We start from the raw sequence: 17,694 nt of genomic DNA, 5'->3' as shown, positions 1-17,694 counted from the left end.
ACAAATGAGCCACTAGAGAAACTATAACTTCCTGAGGTTAAAGTGACATGATAGTTAGCTTGTTAAGTACATTTTGATCACTCCTGGGGGAATTTATTTATTTTTCTATTTTGGAGTATTTACCTGTTAAATAGGATATTATTATAGGCATGTGGGTGGGTTGCTTTTTTGTAAGGAATTGTTTTAATCTCTTTAAGCAGATCTAGAGGTGGGAAAATCTCCTATTTAAAATTCTGATTTCTTTTCCTACAGCGCTGCTTGCTTTTTCTATACTGAAAAATGTGTCAATGGTAACATTTTTATTCCACAAATGGTTAATTATCTCATTAGAGATCTAGTTTTATAAGCTCTTGTAATTCTTAAGCAAATTAAGATTTGAGAATGGATCATCTAAGAGAAGTGTAAATGTTTGTGGACATTCTAGATTTTTCAGTTTATCTCAGCCACTATAGACTTACAGCCAGAGGTCCTTGCACTGTCCCCAAAGGTACTATGGTCCTTCCCATGTCTGAGGTTGCCTGACACTAGGGAGACATTTTCCCACTTGTCTCATTCCTGGAGCACTTAGCGGTCTAGTAGTGCCTAGCATTGCCATCATACCCGGCTGCATTTATTGGGTTTCCTTTAAGCCAGTCAGTCATGTATTTCTTTGCATGACTTTTTTCAGCGGTATCTGGGTACACACTGTGGGGAATGCGAACATGTCTTTTTCCTGTATTTTCATCTCCATGTTTTTGCTCTTCCATCTGAACCTTCTGAGCCATTGCCATCCATCAAAATTCTGTGCAAACTTCAAGATCCATTTTTTTAATCCCCCTCTATGAACCTTTTCTTTATTTTTTTCCAACTATGACATTTGAACAATCATATGCAAGAAAGGTTAGAAGGAAGAGAAGTGAAAGTAGGGAGGCAAATCAAGGGAGTGTGCAGTAAATCGGGCAGTAATTATCTGGGTGTAGGCTGTGTAGGCAAGTGGAGGTATTAAAAAATGAATTTAGAAAAAAATACCAAAAATGAGCTGTCAGAGCTTGATTTGATTGTGATTGATTGGACATAGAATTCATTAATTGAGAAAATGTTTCTGCAATGCCAATTATGTGTAAGGTCTGAGGAAAACAGATGTATGACCCACCGTCTATTTGGGGAGACCGTCTTAATCAAATGATCACACAGTAAATATAAAAATCACTGTTTAAGTTATAGTTAGTAATTGCTATAAAGGAAACATGCAGGTTGTTATTAGCTTAAATTAGGGTCTTCTGCCTAGGTGAGGATGGGGGGCCTATGAGAAGAGGCTGGTCAGAAAACCTTTCTTCTGGAGCATATACTTATGCTGAAATGTGAAGGATGGAGAGGCAGGAACCATGTGAAGCTGGATGTGGACAGCATTTCTTGAATAACAGAGTAAGCAAAGGCACTAGATTGGGGAGAAACATGGTATGTTCATGGAACCTCAAAGAAGGCTCATGTGACTGGAGAGAATCAGAGAGTGCCAGGGAGGAAGTTGACACAGTCACTGTAGGGAGAGTCCCAAGTTATGTGGGTGCAAATGAGCCACACAAATGAATGACTACTTAAGACTGACTAGAAGAGTAGTATTTTAATGAACAGATATAAAGGGGGGGGAGGTTATGTTTTCAGGAGATAATTTAAAGTTTGAGGTGCTTATGGGACAGTTATATGCACCATTGCAGTTACATGCAACTTGAAATATGAGGTTGGAGTTGACCAAAATGGATAAGGAAGGGACAGATTTTAGGATTTTCCTCATGAAGTTGGCAGTTGAAATAGCAAGAATGGATTTTCTTAGAGAAGATAAAAAAGTGGAAAACAAGGAGAAGAAAAGTTGCCTTGAAATTACTTACTTCTTGACGTCCTTGTTTTTCTGTGAGTTTGCCCACTCATCTTCTTCAGTTACAGTTCAGAAACCGTGTTCAGTGTTGGCTGTGTGAGGGGATGTGGGAAAGCCTTTGTGGTGTTTGTAGTTAAAATGGTGTTGAAGAATGCATAGGATTTTGATGCATACATGTAGTCAGGGATAGGAGATTGGAGCAGAGGCATTGGAAGAGAAGAAACTGTCAGAGAACTAAGAGGGAATGCCATGATAGCATAGTATATCTTCTCAACGGGCAGAGGATAACCTCCCAGTAGAACACTGGGCTGCTGACCGTGACTGTCCCTTACCTATCTGATAATACATGGCAGGAGTTTACCACTAGGAGGAATATGACCTTGACGTTTGTTCTCTGCATGGAATGGTTTAATACATTTAAACCAGTTGCTTCAGATACTTGGGATCTGCTAAAAAATGAGAGTTCCGTGAATCATTCTGTGGAAGGAAATAGTAGAAGAAACCCTGTAAAGATGTATCCAGACTCTTCTGATATCTAAGACCTTCCATAATGTGTCCTTGATATGTGTTTCCAGTTTTACCTCTTTGGACTCTACACTGTGGATGCTCTTATTTCTCTACTTTGCCTTTATTATTATTAAAGTTTCCAGCCAGGATGGCCTCCCAACCAGTTATCTGTGTGGTTAAACTCAAGCTTTCTTCAGGTCAGGCTCTAATGTCATTATGTCTGTGAAAACATCTGACCTCTTTTAAGCAGAAGTTGGGAGTTTCCATCTTTGTACTCATACGTTCCATGGTTCAGACTACGTTTTAAACTTTTCTGTCATTACATTAGCTTGTTTTTCATTTTGAGGCTCCTTGAATGTGTAAATACTATTTGAATTTTCTTTCCAACACAAGGCCCAGTAAATATTTCACCCTTAGTAAAAAGCTGAAATTGTCAGGTGGTCCTTATGCCAAATGGTTTTGGTGGATCCGGAAAAACAAAGACTGAGAAAGCTACCAAGAGTCTTCAGAATGACCTTCTTGAGCAAAATGGTAAAATGCGTGTGCCAGTTGCTAACAGGCAAAATTGTGTTAGGTATATGCCAGTTGCAAACAGACAAATCCATCTTTTTCCATTCTTTTGTCTTTTTCATTCATTTTTTGTTGGGGAATTAAAGGTAGAGTGAGGCAGTTGTGATATTAAGATAATTATTAGAATCACTGGGTAATATGTTTAATTGATATAATGCAACAGTCTGGTTTTGATAGATATTCTTGTTCACAATATGCAGTAGCAGTAGTTTTAAAGTAGTTTAGTTACAGTACCCATCATGGCCAGCAGATGCCTGCAAACACCATAAAATCATTTTGACCAGATTGTTTTAAAAAACATACAGTTGGTTTTGGGAACTCTGTATTGCTGGTCTAGTGCAATTGTTTGTATTTGATTCTTTGCCTTTTAATTTTAAATTCCAGAAGAGGAGAAAATTGAAAAGACATCTCACGTGAAAGGACCATTTAATATTTTCCTTTCTGGGGTGTTAAGTGTGTCTGAGGATATATACTATTTGTATGTCATTTTAAAAATTTAGATTAAAATTATGAAAGAAACACAATATGCTTGTAAATATTTACAAATATTGTACCATTCTTTTTCTGATAAGGTCACAAGAATTTCATTTTAATCTGTCTTGTTTGTGTATCTTTTTCTCTAATACAGGAAAAGTATTCAAAAGGAATAATTCCCCTTTCTGCTATATCTACGGTACGGGTTCAAGGAGACAACAAATTTGAAGTTGTTACAACACAGAGAACTTTTGTTTTTAGAGTAGAAAAAGAAGGTAAGATTATTTCTTTATCCCTGTAGAAACACTCATTGACATTACTTTCTGACCAATCAGAAGACTGATAAACTAGTGAAGCTACAGACGTCAAGAGATCTTAAAATATGTTACTTTTAAGTAATTTACATTTTATATTATTTTGAATGCCATAAACAAGTTGGCAAGTCATTTGCCCTTTGTTCATTATTCTTGCCTGCAGCAAATACTTAGAATCTACTAAGTGCCAAGAATTCTTCTAAATTCTGGATATATAGCAGTGAAAAAAAAAAAAAGACAAAAATCTCTGCTCCTTTGGAGTCCACCTTTTAGCTGTTGTTTGATAATGCAAAGTAGTTATTTAATATGCAAAAACAATTTTTCTCACTATTAAAAGGTTGGTTCTAGGGAAGTTAACTTATGCCAGGTTCAACTGAAGACATAGGCTCAGTAATCATTCTAGTACAGATTTTGGAGCATCTTTTATACTTTTTCAATTCTTTTTACCTTCTTCCTCTGCTATAGGTCACTTGATGGTGAAAATTAGATGGCATGCGGTTTATGGATAGAGACTAAATCTTTAGATCTTTTTTTTTTTTTAAAGATTTTATTTATTTATTTGACAGCACAAGTAGGCAGAGTGGCAGGCAGAGGGAGAGTGAGAAGCAGGCTCCCCGTGGAGGAGGTTGCTGGACGTGGGGCTCGATCCCAGGACCTCAGGATCATGACCCGAGCCAAAGGCAGCCACTTAACCGACTGAGCCACCCAGGCGCCCCTAAATCCTTAGATCTTTTCTGACTTTTGAGGGGTGGTAAGGGGGGAGATCCAGGAGAGCTAAGAGTTTTCTGTTGCATACTTTGATTGACTATCAACACGTTATTACTATATTCGTCACTACTTTTAAATAATATAGGTAAGGCCATCCTCATTAATTAAAGAATTATAATTTTAACTTCTTTTTTAAAGCTTTTATTTTAGTATAGATTATAACTCAGTTTTGAAAATACTTCTTGGTACTTAATTATTTGAATAATTGTGATTTAGAGAACTTACTAAATTCTTGATATATGCAGTGATCTGTGCTTCAGTCTTCATGATAGTCTTGTGAGGCATGTAAGTGTTACAATTATCCCATTTTATAAAAAAAATCCCATTTTACACAGAGCCCATTTTACCCTTTTATAAACTACAACAATATTAGATCTTATGGGGCAATATTTGTCTTTTTTATACTGATAGATTCTTAGAACATATACCAGTGCAAGGCACATAGAAAACATTCAATAAATCCTACCTATTCCTAGAAAGCTTTCATTGTTCCTTGGCATAATCAGTAAATGCGTAAGTTCTAGCTGCTGTCCACACTGGGGCAGCTTTTTTCAAACTGTGCATCACTATGCATTTGTGAAATCAACTTAGTGGTTTCTGATGGTACTAAAACAAATCCCCCCAAAACAGAAAAAACAAGCATGAAATAGAATAAGAAGTATTAAAGTGCATTGCTTCTAGTAAGTATTGTGAGACATACCTGTGTAAATATTGCACATATGTAGGGGAAACAGTACTTCTTACTTAAGTTGCTATTTAAAAAATCGTTGAGATCTATAGCCTCGAGTCGGGGTTGGCAAACCATGGCCCGTCGCCTAAATCTGGCCACTGCTTATTTTTGTAAACAAAGTCTTGTTCCATCACAGTCACCGTCATTCATTTACATATTGTCTGTGGCTGTTTTTGTGCCTCAGTGGCAGCATTGAGTGTGACCAGGAAGGCCCAAGATAGTCTCCTTTGGACTGGATATCGTGACGATCTTTCCTTATGCTTTGATTTCCTCTGCCTAGAAGGTGACTGCCTGTTTCTTTGAGGTGCTTATCACTTTCCCCTTGGCTTCTCAAAATGAATTTCACATATGCCGCATAGCTTGCATTTTAAGATAGACACACTAAATAAAACTTCCCACCTGTGTGAAAATCTGTTTAGCCATATTTACTTACTGTAGTTAAAAGTTAAACAGACACATTTAAGTAGAATATATCAACCCACATGTTTAAAAGTTACATGCTGTGATACATAGTTCATATATAGTTCATAGTTCATGTATCACATAATTATGATAGAAACAGCATAAGAATTTCATTAAAACTTTGGTATAAGTTATTATTTATGAAATAAGTCTTAGGTCTTTGTTTTAAAACATGCTTCAGTAAAAACTGAGACTATCCACGTGGAATTACTGAGTGATGTGGTTTCATTAAAAGTCATTTTTAGGGCACCTGGGTGGCTCTGTTGGTTAAGCGTCTGCCTTCAGCTCAGGTGGTGATCCCAGGGTCCTGGGGATTGAGCCCCGCATCAGGCTCCCTGCTCAGCAGGAAGCCTGCTTCTCCCTCTGCCTCTGTCCCCCCTTCTCTCTCTCATGAATAAATAAGATCTTTAAAAAAAAAGTCATTTTAATGTCATAACTAACGTTTTTAAAGATAGGTAAATGTAGAGATGTGTGTGTGTATAAATAGTATACGTGTGTCTATATATTTAGTATGGCACCTTCAACAAGATACTAAGTATGTTTTATTGTTTTTTCCTTCTCCCATGTATAAAGATGGTTGATTGTTTTTTACTTTGGGGGAACTAAGAAATCAATCATAGTGGCTTATGAAATATTTGACTTAACTTTTAAGCCAAAAGAAACTTTACTTCAGTCTAACCAAGAAGCAAGACAAAAGTTTAGAACACAAAGGGGAAATGGCTTGACATCCTACCAGAAATGAATTCTCCATTTTTGGTGAGAAGGTTCCGAATGGCCTATCCTTTGTCTCCTCTGAAGCCAGGGTCCCTGTTCCCAAACTGCTGCCTTGCCCACTGGCATTGCTAAGACAGGATTGTAATTTGGCATCTTTTTCCCACAAATTTTCAAAGGCTTCAATTCCCCCAGGTTTCCTAGTGAAGTATTGTTATGCTCTTAGTTGAAAGTGAATTATGTTGAAATAGTAACATTTTAAAAATACTTTTCCTCAAATAAAAAATTTAGTGGGGTTCCTTTGTCCTGAAGCAGAACCACTGGAGTTGATCATAGGCTCATAACAGCTAATGATCTCTCCAGTCTGTATTCCCCTGGTAGCTGTGGTCACACACGCGGATGCATGACTTCAAAAAGCAGGTGATGTTGCGAGTTGGCAGTTCATATAGTGAGGAAAGGGCTTAAGAATTCTGGGTGGTCATTTGTGTTCCTGGGCCAGTTTCAGTGCTGGGTTTCAGCTGTAGTGTCATGTTCCTGTCTGTCTCAGCTGTTCCTGGATCCCTGGGAGGCAGGCAGGTGTTTTTCCACTCAACTCTGTTTCCAGACGGCATCTTACAGCCCTCCAGTGGCAGCGATGGTACTGCCAAGCTTGTTTGTTTGTTTTAAAGAGCACTTGGTAAGAAACATAAATTTCCCTTAGTTATTGTGGGCAAGCAGACTTGCCTGTTTTGAAATAGTCAATGTTGGTTTTTTGTTTTGAAGGAGAAAGAGAGCACAGTGGGGTGGGGGGCAGAAGGAAAGAGAGAGAATCTTAAGCAGACTCTGCGCTGAGCATGGAGCCTGAGACAGGGCTCAGTCTCACGACCCTGAGACCCAAACCAAAATCAAGAGTTGGACGCTTAACCCACTGAGCCACCCAGGTGCCCAAAATATTTAATGTTTTTAGAACATTGTGAATGGAACATTTACTAGGTGGAGGGAAAGCCAGGGGAATTGAAAGTTCTCCGTTGTATAAGTTGGTCAACTATCGTAATGGGTCACAAACTGTGGAGTCATTCTTGAATCTTTTTCCTCTCATATCGCACATCCAACCCATCAGCATATCTGATCATTTTTGACTTTGGAAATATATCTGGATTCTGATCGATTCTCAACACCGCTGTCCTTATTAGTCTAATGCAAGCCACCACCTCTCTCTGGGTTATTGTAATAACCGCCTTTGATCGACTTATAGTCCTGTTTTCTATACAGCTGTCAGTGATCATGCATCAAGGAAGTCTGATCACATCAGTCCACTTCAGATGCTGTGTTGTCTTTCCATCTCCCTGAGAGTAAAATACTTATGTCCAAGAGCCGTTACGTGATCTGGCTCTGGTCTCTTTGTCCTTGTCTCCTCCCGTGCTCTCCCTCGCTCACTACATTTCAGCTCTTCTCTTGTTCCTTGAACATGTCAAACCCCCATGTCAACCCCAGGGCATTGACACTTGCTTTCTTCATCTGAGAGTGCTCCTCCTGCAGCCATCCTCCTGACTTGCCCTGTCACTTCCATTTCCTTTAGGCTTTTGCTTAACCATTGCCTTCTTTCTGAGGCTTTTTCTAGTACTAAGTATAAGGTAGCACTTCTTGTGTCCCTCATCCCTTGCTTTATTTTGTCCCATTGCACTTGTCACTGTGTAATACATTATATATCTATGTTTCATTGCCTTCCTCCTTTCACGAGAGGGCAAACTCCAGGAGATTAAGGCTGTGGTCTGTCTTGTTCATGCTTCCCTTGCTGGTATTCAGAATAGGTCTTGAAACCCAGTAGGTCCTCAGTTAATATTTGTACAAATGAATGGCTATTGATTTCACAAACAGTCATGGTGTGCAGATACTTCCTTCTCTGAAATTGATCATGGGTTACGTTGAGGAATCTTTAGTTCAATTATATTAGTGTATCAAAAGTAAAGGTCCATCTAGACTTTGTTAAATTCTGTTACTAATCTTTTACACAGCCCTTATGTAGTTAATCCCTAGGATAATCAGTCCTTTATGTTACTAATGAATATGCCTACTGCTAAATCTAGTGGTCAGAGAATATTGTCTCTTTTTGGTTTTTGTTTTTTTTTTACTTTTTTGATTCTTACAGTAGTTGGCGTTCATTCCTGAAAACCTCAAGAACTGGTTTGAGGGAATTGCTATTACTTTTATTTATATTCTAGCATAATTATAAGAAAGTGGTGATTTTGTTTTCTCTACTCCCCCCCCCCCTTTTTTTTTTTCCTTTTTCCAACCTGGAATGCTCTACTTTCAGCAAAGCTATATCTAGGTCAGGGCAATTCTCTAAGGAATAGTGCTTAGAACAGTGCTAAGATCAAGATAGACAGTAAATGTTTGTTATTGGAAAGAATAAAAGCACCTTGGTGTGAAGAGCAGGCAGAAGCTAGCATAGTAACTAAGCTTTGCCCAAGACACTTAGCCCAAGGGAAGATCAGTATTTGATTTGGAATATTGTGACTTATCAAAGCATATTCCCCATGTCTAAGGACACACACGTTGCATAGCCAAATACCAGTACTGCTTGTAATCTATTTTACTGTGTTTGAATGATCTGTATCACTGTTTATCTCCATTGGCATGGGTAATTAAGAATAAACTGAATGTTACAATTAATTCTCGTACTTATTCATGACTGTTTACTTCCTATTAGTAAATGAGGCCCTCAGGAGCTAGATAATACTTCTAGGCTATAAGAGAACCATTTGTTGAGATGCAGCCATCATATGTTTAAGTCCAACAGATGCAATTGCCAGTTTCAAATTATTTTCCTGAGAAACTGAGATATATGCTAAGAGCAAGGTAGAAGCCACAAACACTTTGGCCTAGTTTATAAAGTTATGACCTACAAAGTGAAACAAATCAGAGAAAGACAAAGACCATGTGATTTCACTCGTGGAATTGAAGAGACAAAACAAAATGAAAAAAGAAAGAAAAGAGACAGAAAAACAGGCTCTTAAATACAGAGAACTAACTGGTGGTTACCAGAAGGGAGATGGGGGAGGGGATGGGTGAAATAGGTAATAGGTAAAGGGGATTAAAAGTACACTTACCTTGATGAGCGCTGAGTAACGTATGGAAGTTTTGAAGCATATTGTACACCTGGAACTGATAGAGCACTGTATGTTGATTATATTTCAATAAAAGTTGAAAGAAAATTAAAAAAAAAACTAAGTTGGGTTTCTTTTCAGTAAAAATATGACCTACATTTCAAACTAAATGATTTCTGTAGGTTAATAAAAACAAACAAAAAACAATGTGTTGTTTACTTGGCAGGAGTATCTTGTGTGAAACTAATGATCACAAGTAATAACCAGTGGAAGGTTTGTTGTTGTTCCTGAAAATATAAGTTATCCTAGTGCAGTCTGGATCTGTTCGTGTAGATATAAAATGTAGACATTTTCATGTGTTTTAGTTTCTAATGATGCTGGGGAAGTTGGGTAAATATTTCTTCCTGATCCATGGGAACTATTACCTGGGGACTATGTAATACCTGTAGTAAAGCATTGTTGAATGAGTTTTAATAAATTGGCCTTGGTCATTAAAGACAAAACTGTTTTTAGTAGTTTGGAAGGTGAGGAAAAAATAAAGATAATTTAAAAATTATGGCTCATTATAAAATAACTTAGGGTTCATGTTTGAATGGGAGCAAGTCTAATCTGGAGACCTAGACCAAGATCTAGAGATCTTGAATCCATAATGGAGTAATTCTGTCCACACCTTAGATCTGAGATACTACCCAATTTTCCAAGCTTGGGCTCTGCTTATTCTTTCCTCCTCCTTCCTTCTTGATAATTTTTTCCTACCTGGAATTCAGGCTGTTTTGTTTTGTTCCTTTTGCCTTGATAATCACTTCTTTGTTTTTTTTGCTAGCCCATTTTCTTGCCTCATAGATAGAGTTGTACCTCAGGATTTGTCCTGTTTCTCCTTTCACATTAAACATTTATCTACTTCCATGAATCTTCTTTTGTGTAGGTTGCCTTCGTTCACGCGTTGCTGTCCACCTAGATGCTCCTGCTAGGGCACTGAAGACCTGAGATGGTTCTGTTAATAAAATGGAATCTTTCACCTTCTTTGCTCAAGTCATTGTACTAGGCTAACTTTTATTTTGATAATTTATATTTTTTTTGTGAATACCTGTCAAACATATTTAAAACTTCAGCTATTTTTTCCCGTCACCTAAGGTCTTAACTCTTCAGATACGCTTTTGTTTCCGTTTTCATTGTACTTCAGGCCTCTCTTGCCTTAGTCCTCATCCTCCCCAGGCTTCCAGTTTGGTCTCCCTATCGTCATACTAATCATGTCATTTCCTTGCTAAGATTCTTGACTTCCCCCCCCGCCCCCCCGTAAAAAAGTTTGGAGGCGATATTCTATACAGGTACTGCAGAAGCTCTATCCATATTTCCTGTTTCCTCTTGAGTTCAAAATTATCAATATGCTTATCTATAAGTTAGTCTGAGCAGATGTTGGTTCTTTCTGCCTTTGTTCTTGTGTTCTTCTCTGCTCAGAGTCATAAAGTTCTGCTCTTCCCTCACCAGACTCCAGTTTTGTCTTTTCAAATGCTCCTCATTCCAAGACCTAGCGCAAATACTTTTTTTTTCATAGTGCTGAGAACAGTTGTCTGAGTTAAAACATTTGATTCTCCTAATTTTAATACTAACTTGCTGTATGACCTTCAGCAAATGACTTACTTCCATTGAATTGACTCATATTTTATTTGATATCATTTGTATGACATTTATAGTATTCTGTTATGTGTTCATATATAACTTGACTTACAACTTTTATTGCTCTTTGGGGACTAGATCAGAGTCCTGTGTCCATAACACAGTGTGTTATACATAGTTGAAGGTCACTTAGCTTTTGTGGAGGGAGAAAACCAAATTTTAATTTACCAAATGAGATGCTATTGTTACTGTAGTGAGAATGGAATTGGATGAATGAATATCAAGTCAGCATACTCTTAAGTAGAGTAGGCTCTAAGTAACAAGTAAGATTTTCTGGGCCTTTGAGCAACTTAATTGCCAGATAAAATCTGTTAACTCATGTCAGTATTACTTCTATTAAAAGAGAAAATCCAATGTCATGAATAATATATAAGAGTGCTTCTTAAATATTAACATGGATTCAAATCACCTGGGGATCTTCTTAAACTGAAGATTTTGATTCATCAGGTCCTGAGTGGGGCCTGAGATTTTGCATTCTAATAAGCTCCCAGGTGGGGCCAGTAGTATTGATTACAGAACACCTGGGTAGTGTTATTTCTTTTCTCTTACAGAATTAGGCCATTGGCTCTGACTGCAGTAGCATTTAGATTGTGGTTGTGGGAAAGAATCTGTAAATTATGTGTTATAGGGAAAATAGATCCTTTGCCCATGTTTCTGTGTCTGTATAATTTATATGAGTATGGATGTATGTATTTTCTCCTGTCTTCATTTTCAGAGGAGAGAAATGACTGGATCAGCATACTGTTAAATGCACTGAAATCACAATCCCCTGCCTTGCAGTCTCAAGCAGCTGCTGCACCTGAGAAATGTGGCTATCTTGAACTGAGAGGGTATAAAGCCAAAATTTTTACTGTGTTAAGTGGAAACAGCGTGTGGCTTTGCAAAAATGAACAGGTGAGCTCTGTTATAGTAATTGCAAATTGCGGTGCCTTGATTACATTAACTGTGCTTTTTTAGACTTATTAGTGTTTTTACTTATAGCGCCTTACTTTTGCCTTGAGTACTGCACCAAATGTAAGAAAGAGTTGTTTTGTTGACTTTTCTCCGTTCCTCGGTGACAGGAAAGTAATCTACATCAAATTTGAAGCTAGACATCACCTTTTTAAGGGACTGGGGAAATTAAATCTTGAAAATAATTTTTGAAGGGTATTCTTTAGCTGAAGTGGGGTTATAACGCTATATGAGGTAACAATCAAGAATCAATTAACCATTACAGCTGTTGATGAAATAGGCACGGTTCTGCACCTGTTGTGTTTCTTTTGTAATAGAAAATAAGAGTAGGCACAGGTAACATGTTTTCTTGAGTTTCCAGCATTTTTTTTTTAAGTAGATATGTTGCTTGCAGAGGAAATAATTCACTATAGGCAAGTGGTTCATATATGCACATACATACACATACACCACATATAAATGAAGTGGACTTGAGTTGTTGACTTATTGAATTTGGTTAATATTAGAAAGACTTAATAGAGAAGTTTAGTGTTTTGAGGAGACTGGTATTAAAGTTCTAACAAATTCTGTTAACTTTATTTGATTCTGTAGACTTCCCTTTCTCTAACATATCTGATTTTTATTTTATTTTATATATATTTAAAGATTTTATTTATTTGAGAGAAAGCATGCGCATGCACACACACAAGCAGAGAGAGGGGCAGAGGGAGAGGAAGAAGCAGACTCCCCACTGAGCAGGGAGCTAGATGTGGGGCTCGATCCCAGGACCCTGAGATCATGACCTGAGTTGACTGAGCCAACCAGGTGCCCCTAACATATCTGGTTTTCATTATGTATAAGAAAATGTCCCTTTTTGGGAATGCATTCTTAATCTTTTAGCCTAGATGCTTAGTAATTTATGGAATTGCATGGTGTGCTTTGGATATCTGATCTAAGATGAACTCATTAATGACATATAATGAATTATGATAGGCTGGGATATAAATGCTGACTTTTCATAACAAATACAGATGTCAACTCAAAACAAACATTAGTTTCAAAAAATATTAACTATAGATCTTTAAAACATCTTCTGAACTGCAGTGTGATCTTATTATATTTTTTGGATAAGATTTCTTAGCCAATTAACTGTGGAAGGCATCATTGAGCACTGTTGGCATATTAATAACTTGGATAGTTAACATATTTCTCAAGAAGAATAGTGATGTAGAGCTTATAATGTGTATGAACTGAATGTGAACATTTTCAGTCTGAAGTGAGATGATTAAAACTTTTCTCATTGGAATGGAATGTAAAAATGCGTAATTTGCGTTTATTGGTATGTAAGTTACTTTGCCAGATTAATTGAGGTATTCATTTTTTACTTGCATGGATTTGACGGACTTCACATTATTAGTTTCATCGCTTCCATTAGCTAGATTGAGTTTATGTTATTCTCCCAAAGTAGATTTTTTTAAAGTTTTATTAACATTCTCTGATTAGAAATTGTATGAAATTATTGCTTTAATATTAGCAATTGAACATAAAAAGCATAAGAATGACTATCATCTGGTGAGTACCAGGTATTGTGCTAATTAATTTATAAACATTTCCTTTTAATCTTGCCCACAAATATAGGAGGAAGATCTTCTCCTCCATGTTTTATAGATGAGGAAAACGAAGATTGCATAAGGATTGTAGATAGTCATGCATAACAAAACCAGAACTTTATGACTCTAAGTGTAGCATCTTAGCAACTATACCAAACTTTCTTTTTAAAGTGTATGTTGAAAATTTCTGGCCTGTGACCTTTTAGAAATAGCCTAAGCTTCTTTCCTTGAATAACTTAGCTGCTTAGGAGGTTCAGAGTATGTGTGTATTAAGTAATACACATTCTACCAGGTGAGGCATTCTGCAAGTGGTGCGCTTGCTTAGGACTCAAGTCCTATCTTCCAGGAAGAAAAGTCTGACAAGACCATTGTTTGTGATGGATGACGAACCCAGTGCTTTATTAGGCTTATGCAGGAGTTGTAGAGAAGTGCAAAAAAGGGCAACTAATGAAGTCTGGAGATTAGAAACACTTCCACATACACAAGTAATGGATACATTCTTCTTAAAAATTAAAGCATTAATGCTGGACCCCTCCTCATCTTTTGAGACATAAACCTACTTTCAGTGCATGTATATTTCAGGTCCTTTTCTATGCATTAACATGCCTTTATATATACCCTTAAAAAGTACATACCGTTGCTTGTGTATGTGTTATTTTTAAAAATTTGTATCATTTTATATGGAGCTGGGTCTTGAGGGACTTGATCTTGAGTCAAGTCTTAAAAAACTAGTTGGCTCAAGACTGGCTGGTTAAATTAAGGAAGGCCTTCTGTGTTTAGGCCCTAACTTACCATTCCAGTTTTATCTGTGTTTACATCCTGGTGTATGCCTTTCTCTCTAGAGGAAAGTTGCCTATTGGTTTTTCACATGGTTGAGCAGATTGTGTGAAGAACTTGGGTGATGTGCTAAATGGGGAGTCTTTCTCCTGAATGCAAGGGGCTTTAAGCTTGCATTTAAGAAAAGCACTAAAAGGTAATCATTCAGTGCTACTTCTAAAAGTTTTATATATACAGCACATTCGGTAATTTTGTGCTTTTTTTAAATATGGAAAAAAATTTACTTATAAAAATGTAAGAGGTGTTATATCGGAAGCTAATATAACATACCAATCATACTTCTATAGTAAAAATAAAAAATAAAAAAAGAGGTGTTAGCTTTGAACTTCTGTATCTAAATTTGCATTGGATCTAATTGAGTTCCATGCATCAAAGCTAAACTATTTTTAGTTTTAAAAATTTTTAAATAGTGAATTTATTGCCCACATAAGTTGTAGTGTGAATAGAATAAAAAAATAAGGAAAATTGACCTACACTACCCTAAATATGAACTGTTTTCATTCTTCTTGCCTCTGTTGATGCATAGTTTTACAAATTTACTTCGGAGGTCACTCCAGAGAGAGTAAACAAATAATGGATAAAGGTGGAAAGGTAAAATATATTGAAGAGTTATTTAAAAGGAAGCTCCAACGTTCATTTAGAGCAAAGACGATTGGATGGAGCTAGCGGTTCCGGGTTTTCATTCTTTCTCTGCTACTAATTGGCTCAGGTAATTAAGTTAATGTCTTTAGGTTTAAATGGTGTCATGTAAAGAAGAGAGATGGCTTACTATTCCTAAGACCATTATGTAAATTGCATGTTAAAATTCCAGATATTTGGGCTCATTTCAGACTTCGGACTTAGAATTTCTGGGGATAGAATGTTGTAATCCACATTTATATAAGACCTCCACATGTATCAAAAACTACATACAGTGAAACACTGCTCTAAGGGTATTTTTTTCTTTAAAAAATGATAAGCATCTAGGTAAAGAGAGCAAGATATTTTTGGAGTTGGAAAATGTGTAAAAATAGCCTTCAGCAGCATTGAATGCATCATCCTGCAACTTGGGACTATCATACCGCTTTTGTGATTAACTTTCATTTGGAAGTGATCTTTTTCCTCATTGAACATTTTTAAATGTGCCAACATTTAAGTGCAAAGTTAAGATAATCGTGATTAGTGGTAATACGTTTTGAAAGATTGAAGAACTGTTACTAATTGTGCATAGTTCTGAACTATAGCTCCTGGTATTTTTTTTTTTTTTTGTGCTAAGATCTCAATTTTTAAATTAAATTGAATTCTACAGTATCATTTAATTCCTTTTTCTTAACGTAGACTTTTATTGCCAGAGTATGATCTAGTGCAAACATTAAATTCCATTTGCAAACTCAGCATAAAGGGGACAATGTTTGGAAAACAGTTTGAAACTGTTATTTCCCATACATTCCTTCAACTCTTGTCTGTCTGGAAGTGTACTCTGATTTTGTGGATTATTGTTAATCTTTTCCAGAGCTTTTTCTCTACTTCCAGAAAGTGTCCTTAAGATTCTGTGTCTAGCATTCCTACAAATACATTGTCAGCAATTCTTTCACCTTTTTCTAAATCTGTCCCTTCTACTGAATCAATAATCAATAAGTTAAAATAGCTGTTAGAACAGGCTATCATAATTATTGTCTTTGCTTGCTTTTGAAATTCCTTCTTTTTTAAGAGAAATGGTATGATGATAGCAAGGGGGATGCTAATCTGCATCTCCTTATGGACAGTTCACTGACAGGTCTGAACTCTATGGAATTAACATGGACTTTTTGTTTTCCCAATTGCTTGGGTTCAAATATTCATTTTTTTCTTTCATCTCTGTCTTTCCCTTTCATTCATTAGTAGATTGTAGGAACTGAAATTTGCAGTAGTTCTCTACTGAGTAGGAGAAATGCCTTAGGGAATGTCATGTCCCCCACCCCCCCCCGCCCTTGCCCAATAGGTTGTAAAAAATTAAAGAGAACAAATGTAAAAACATTTGTTAGAAAGGAGTTTGGCAATGTAGAAACAGACACAAATTCTCTACCTAATTACTCAGTTGCAAAACACTGTGGCGCTGTTATCACATAAATTACACGTCATCCCTTTATTTAACACCATCTCACAAACGCAGTGTTTAATTTTTACAAATATTGTTCTCTTATGTTTTACATGCCTGCAGTGTGTTATAATTATGATAGTTTTTCTCCAGTGTTACTTGAACTTGTTTAAAATGAATTGTGTTTCAGTTTATACAGCTTATACTACATACAGTTCCCTGTGTTTCTGTATTCATCCATTTTACAAAATGGATTTTTATTGGACACCTTCTCATTTCTGGGCACTGCTCTAGGCTCTAGGGGTATAGCAGTGACCAAAAGACGTCTTCTATTTAGGGTCTCACCTTCCACTGTGGGTATTGCACATCGTAATAAATAAGTGGGACTTCTGGTGGCTTTCTGTATGTAGCCTTTTCTTGCTTTCTATTATTATTATTATTTTTTGGCATGGACTTCTATGACCTTTTCCTAAAGAATTGTTTACATTTTAAATGCTGTTAGCTACATGAACTAGGTACCAGCTTGATTTTAACCTTAAACGTGTTGTAATTTTTATATTCTCAAATTAATGGTGTGATGGTTTATTCACTGTTATGTCTTCAGGAGTTTCAGGCCCATAGCTGACACTCAGTAAACATTTTGCAGAATGAAACTTGTTGAATGAGTGGTCATTTACAGCTGTTTTTCTTGTCTATAGAGCTTACCATTTTTTTTAAATTTGTTTTTAAGTTACTCTCTTTTCTGTGACTTGTCTCTTGATTTTCTTTTTCCTTTTATTTATTGGGATTTTATTGTCTTTCCTGACAATTTCTTTAAGCTCTTCATATAATAAAGATAATTAATCGTCAGGTCATTTTCTGTAACTGCTTTTCTGAGCTATCGCTTACTTTTCATTCTTCAGTTAATTTTTATTGTGTAGAAATTTTATTATAATTAAACTGCTTTTCATTTCAAAGCTTATAGATTTTCTATATTCTGGTAAATAATTATTTTATAAATTTATCTGCCTTGATGATGTGGATGTAGTATATAACCCAGTATTTAAAATTTCAAATGAGATAATAAAATCTGAATGTACACTGAAGTATATGTAGTGTTACATACATGGT

The 17,694-nt window shown here is 36.4% G+C and overlaps 1 protein-coding gene across 6 annotated transcripts in view; it reads left to right on the top strand.

Moving 5' to 3' along the window:
• The window catches only part of ARAP2 (ArfGAP with RhoGAP domain, ankyrin repeat and PH domain 2), a 181,962-nt gene that overhangs the window by 45,841 nt on the left and 118,427 nt on the right, over positions 1–17,694 (top strand). For all 6 annotated transcript variants that reach the window (XM_027598583.2, XM_027598582.2, XM_027598585.2 and 3 more), the window contains 2 exons: positions 3,558–3,678; positions 11,867–12,045. In XM_027598583.2, coding sequence (XP_027454384.1) covers positions 3,558–3,678; positions 11,867–12,045 — 300 coding nt within the window. The remainder of the gene's footprint in view (positions 1–3,557; positions 3,679–11,866; positions 12,046–17,694) is intronic.

The sequence above is a fragment of the Zalophus californianus genome, chromosome 2, assembly GCF_009762305.2.
Source record: "Zalophus californianus isolate mZalCal1 chromosome 2, mZalCal1.pri.v2, whole genome shotgun sequence".
NCBI classification, from domain to species: domain Eukaryota; kingdom Metazoa; phylum Chordata; class Mammalia; order Carnivora; family Otariidae; genus Zalophus; species Zalophus californianus.
Note: the sequence above shows the minus strand (reverse complement) of the source record. Positions and strands in the feature narration are given on the sequence as shown.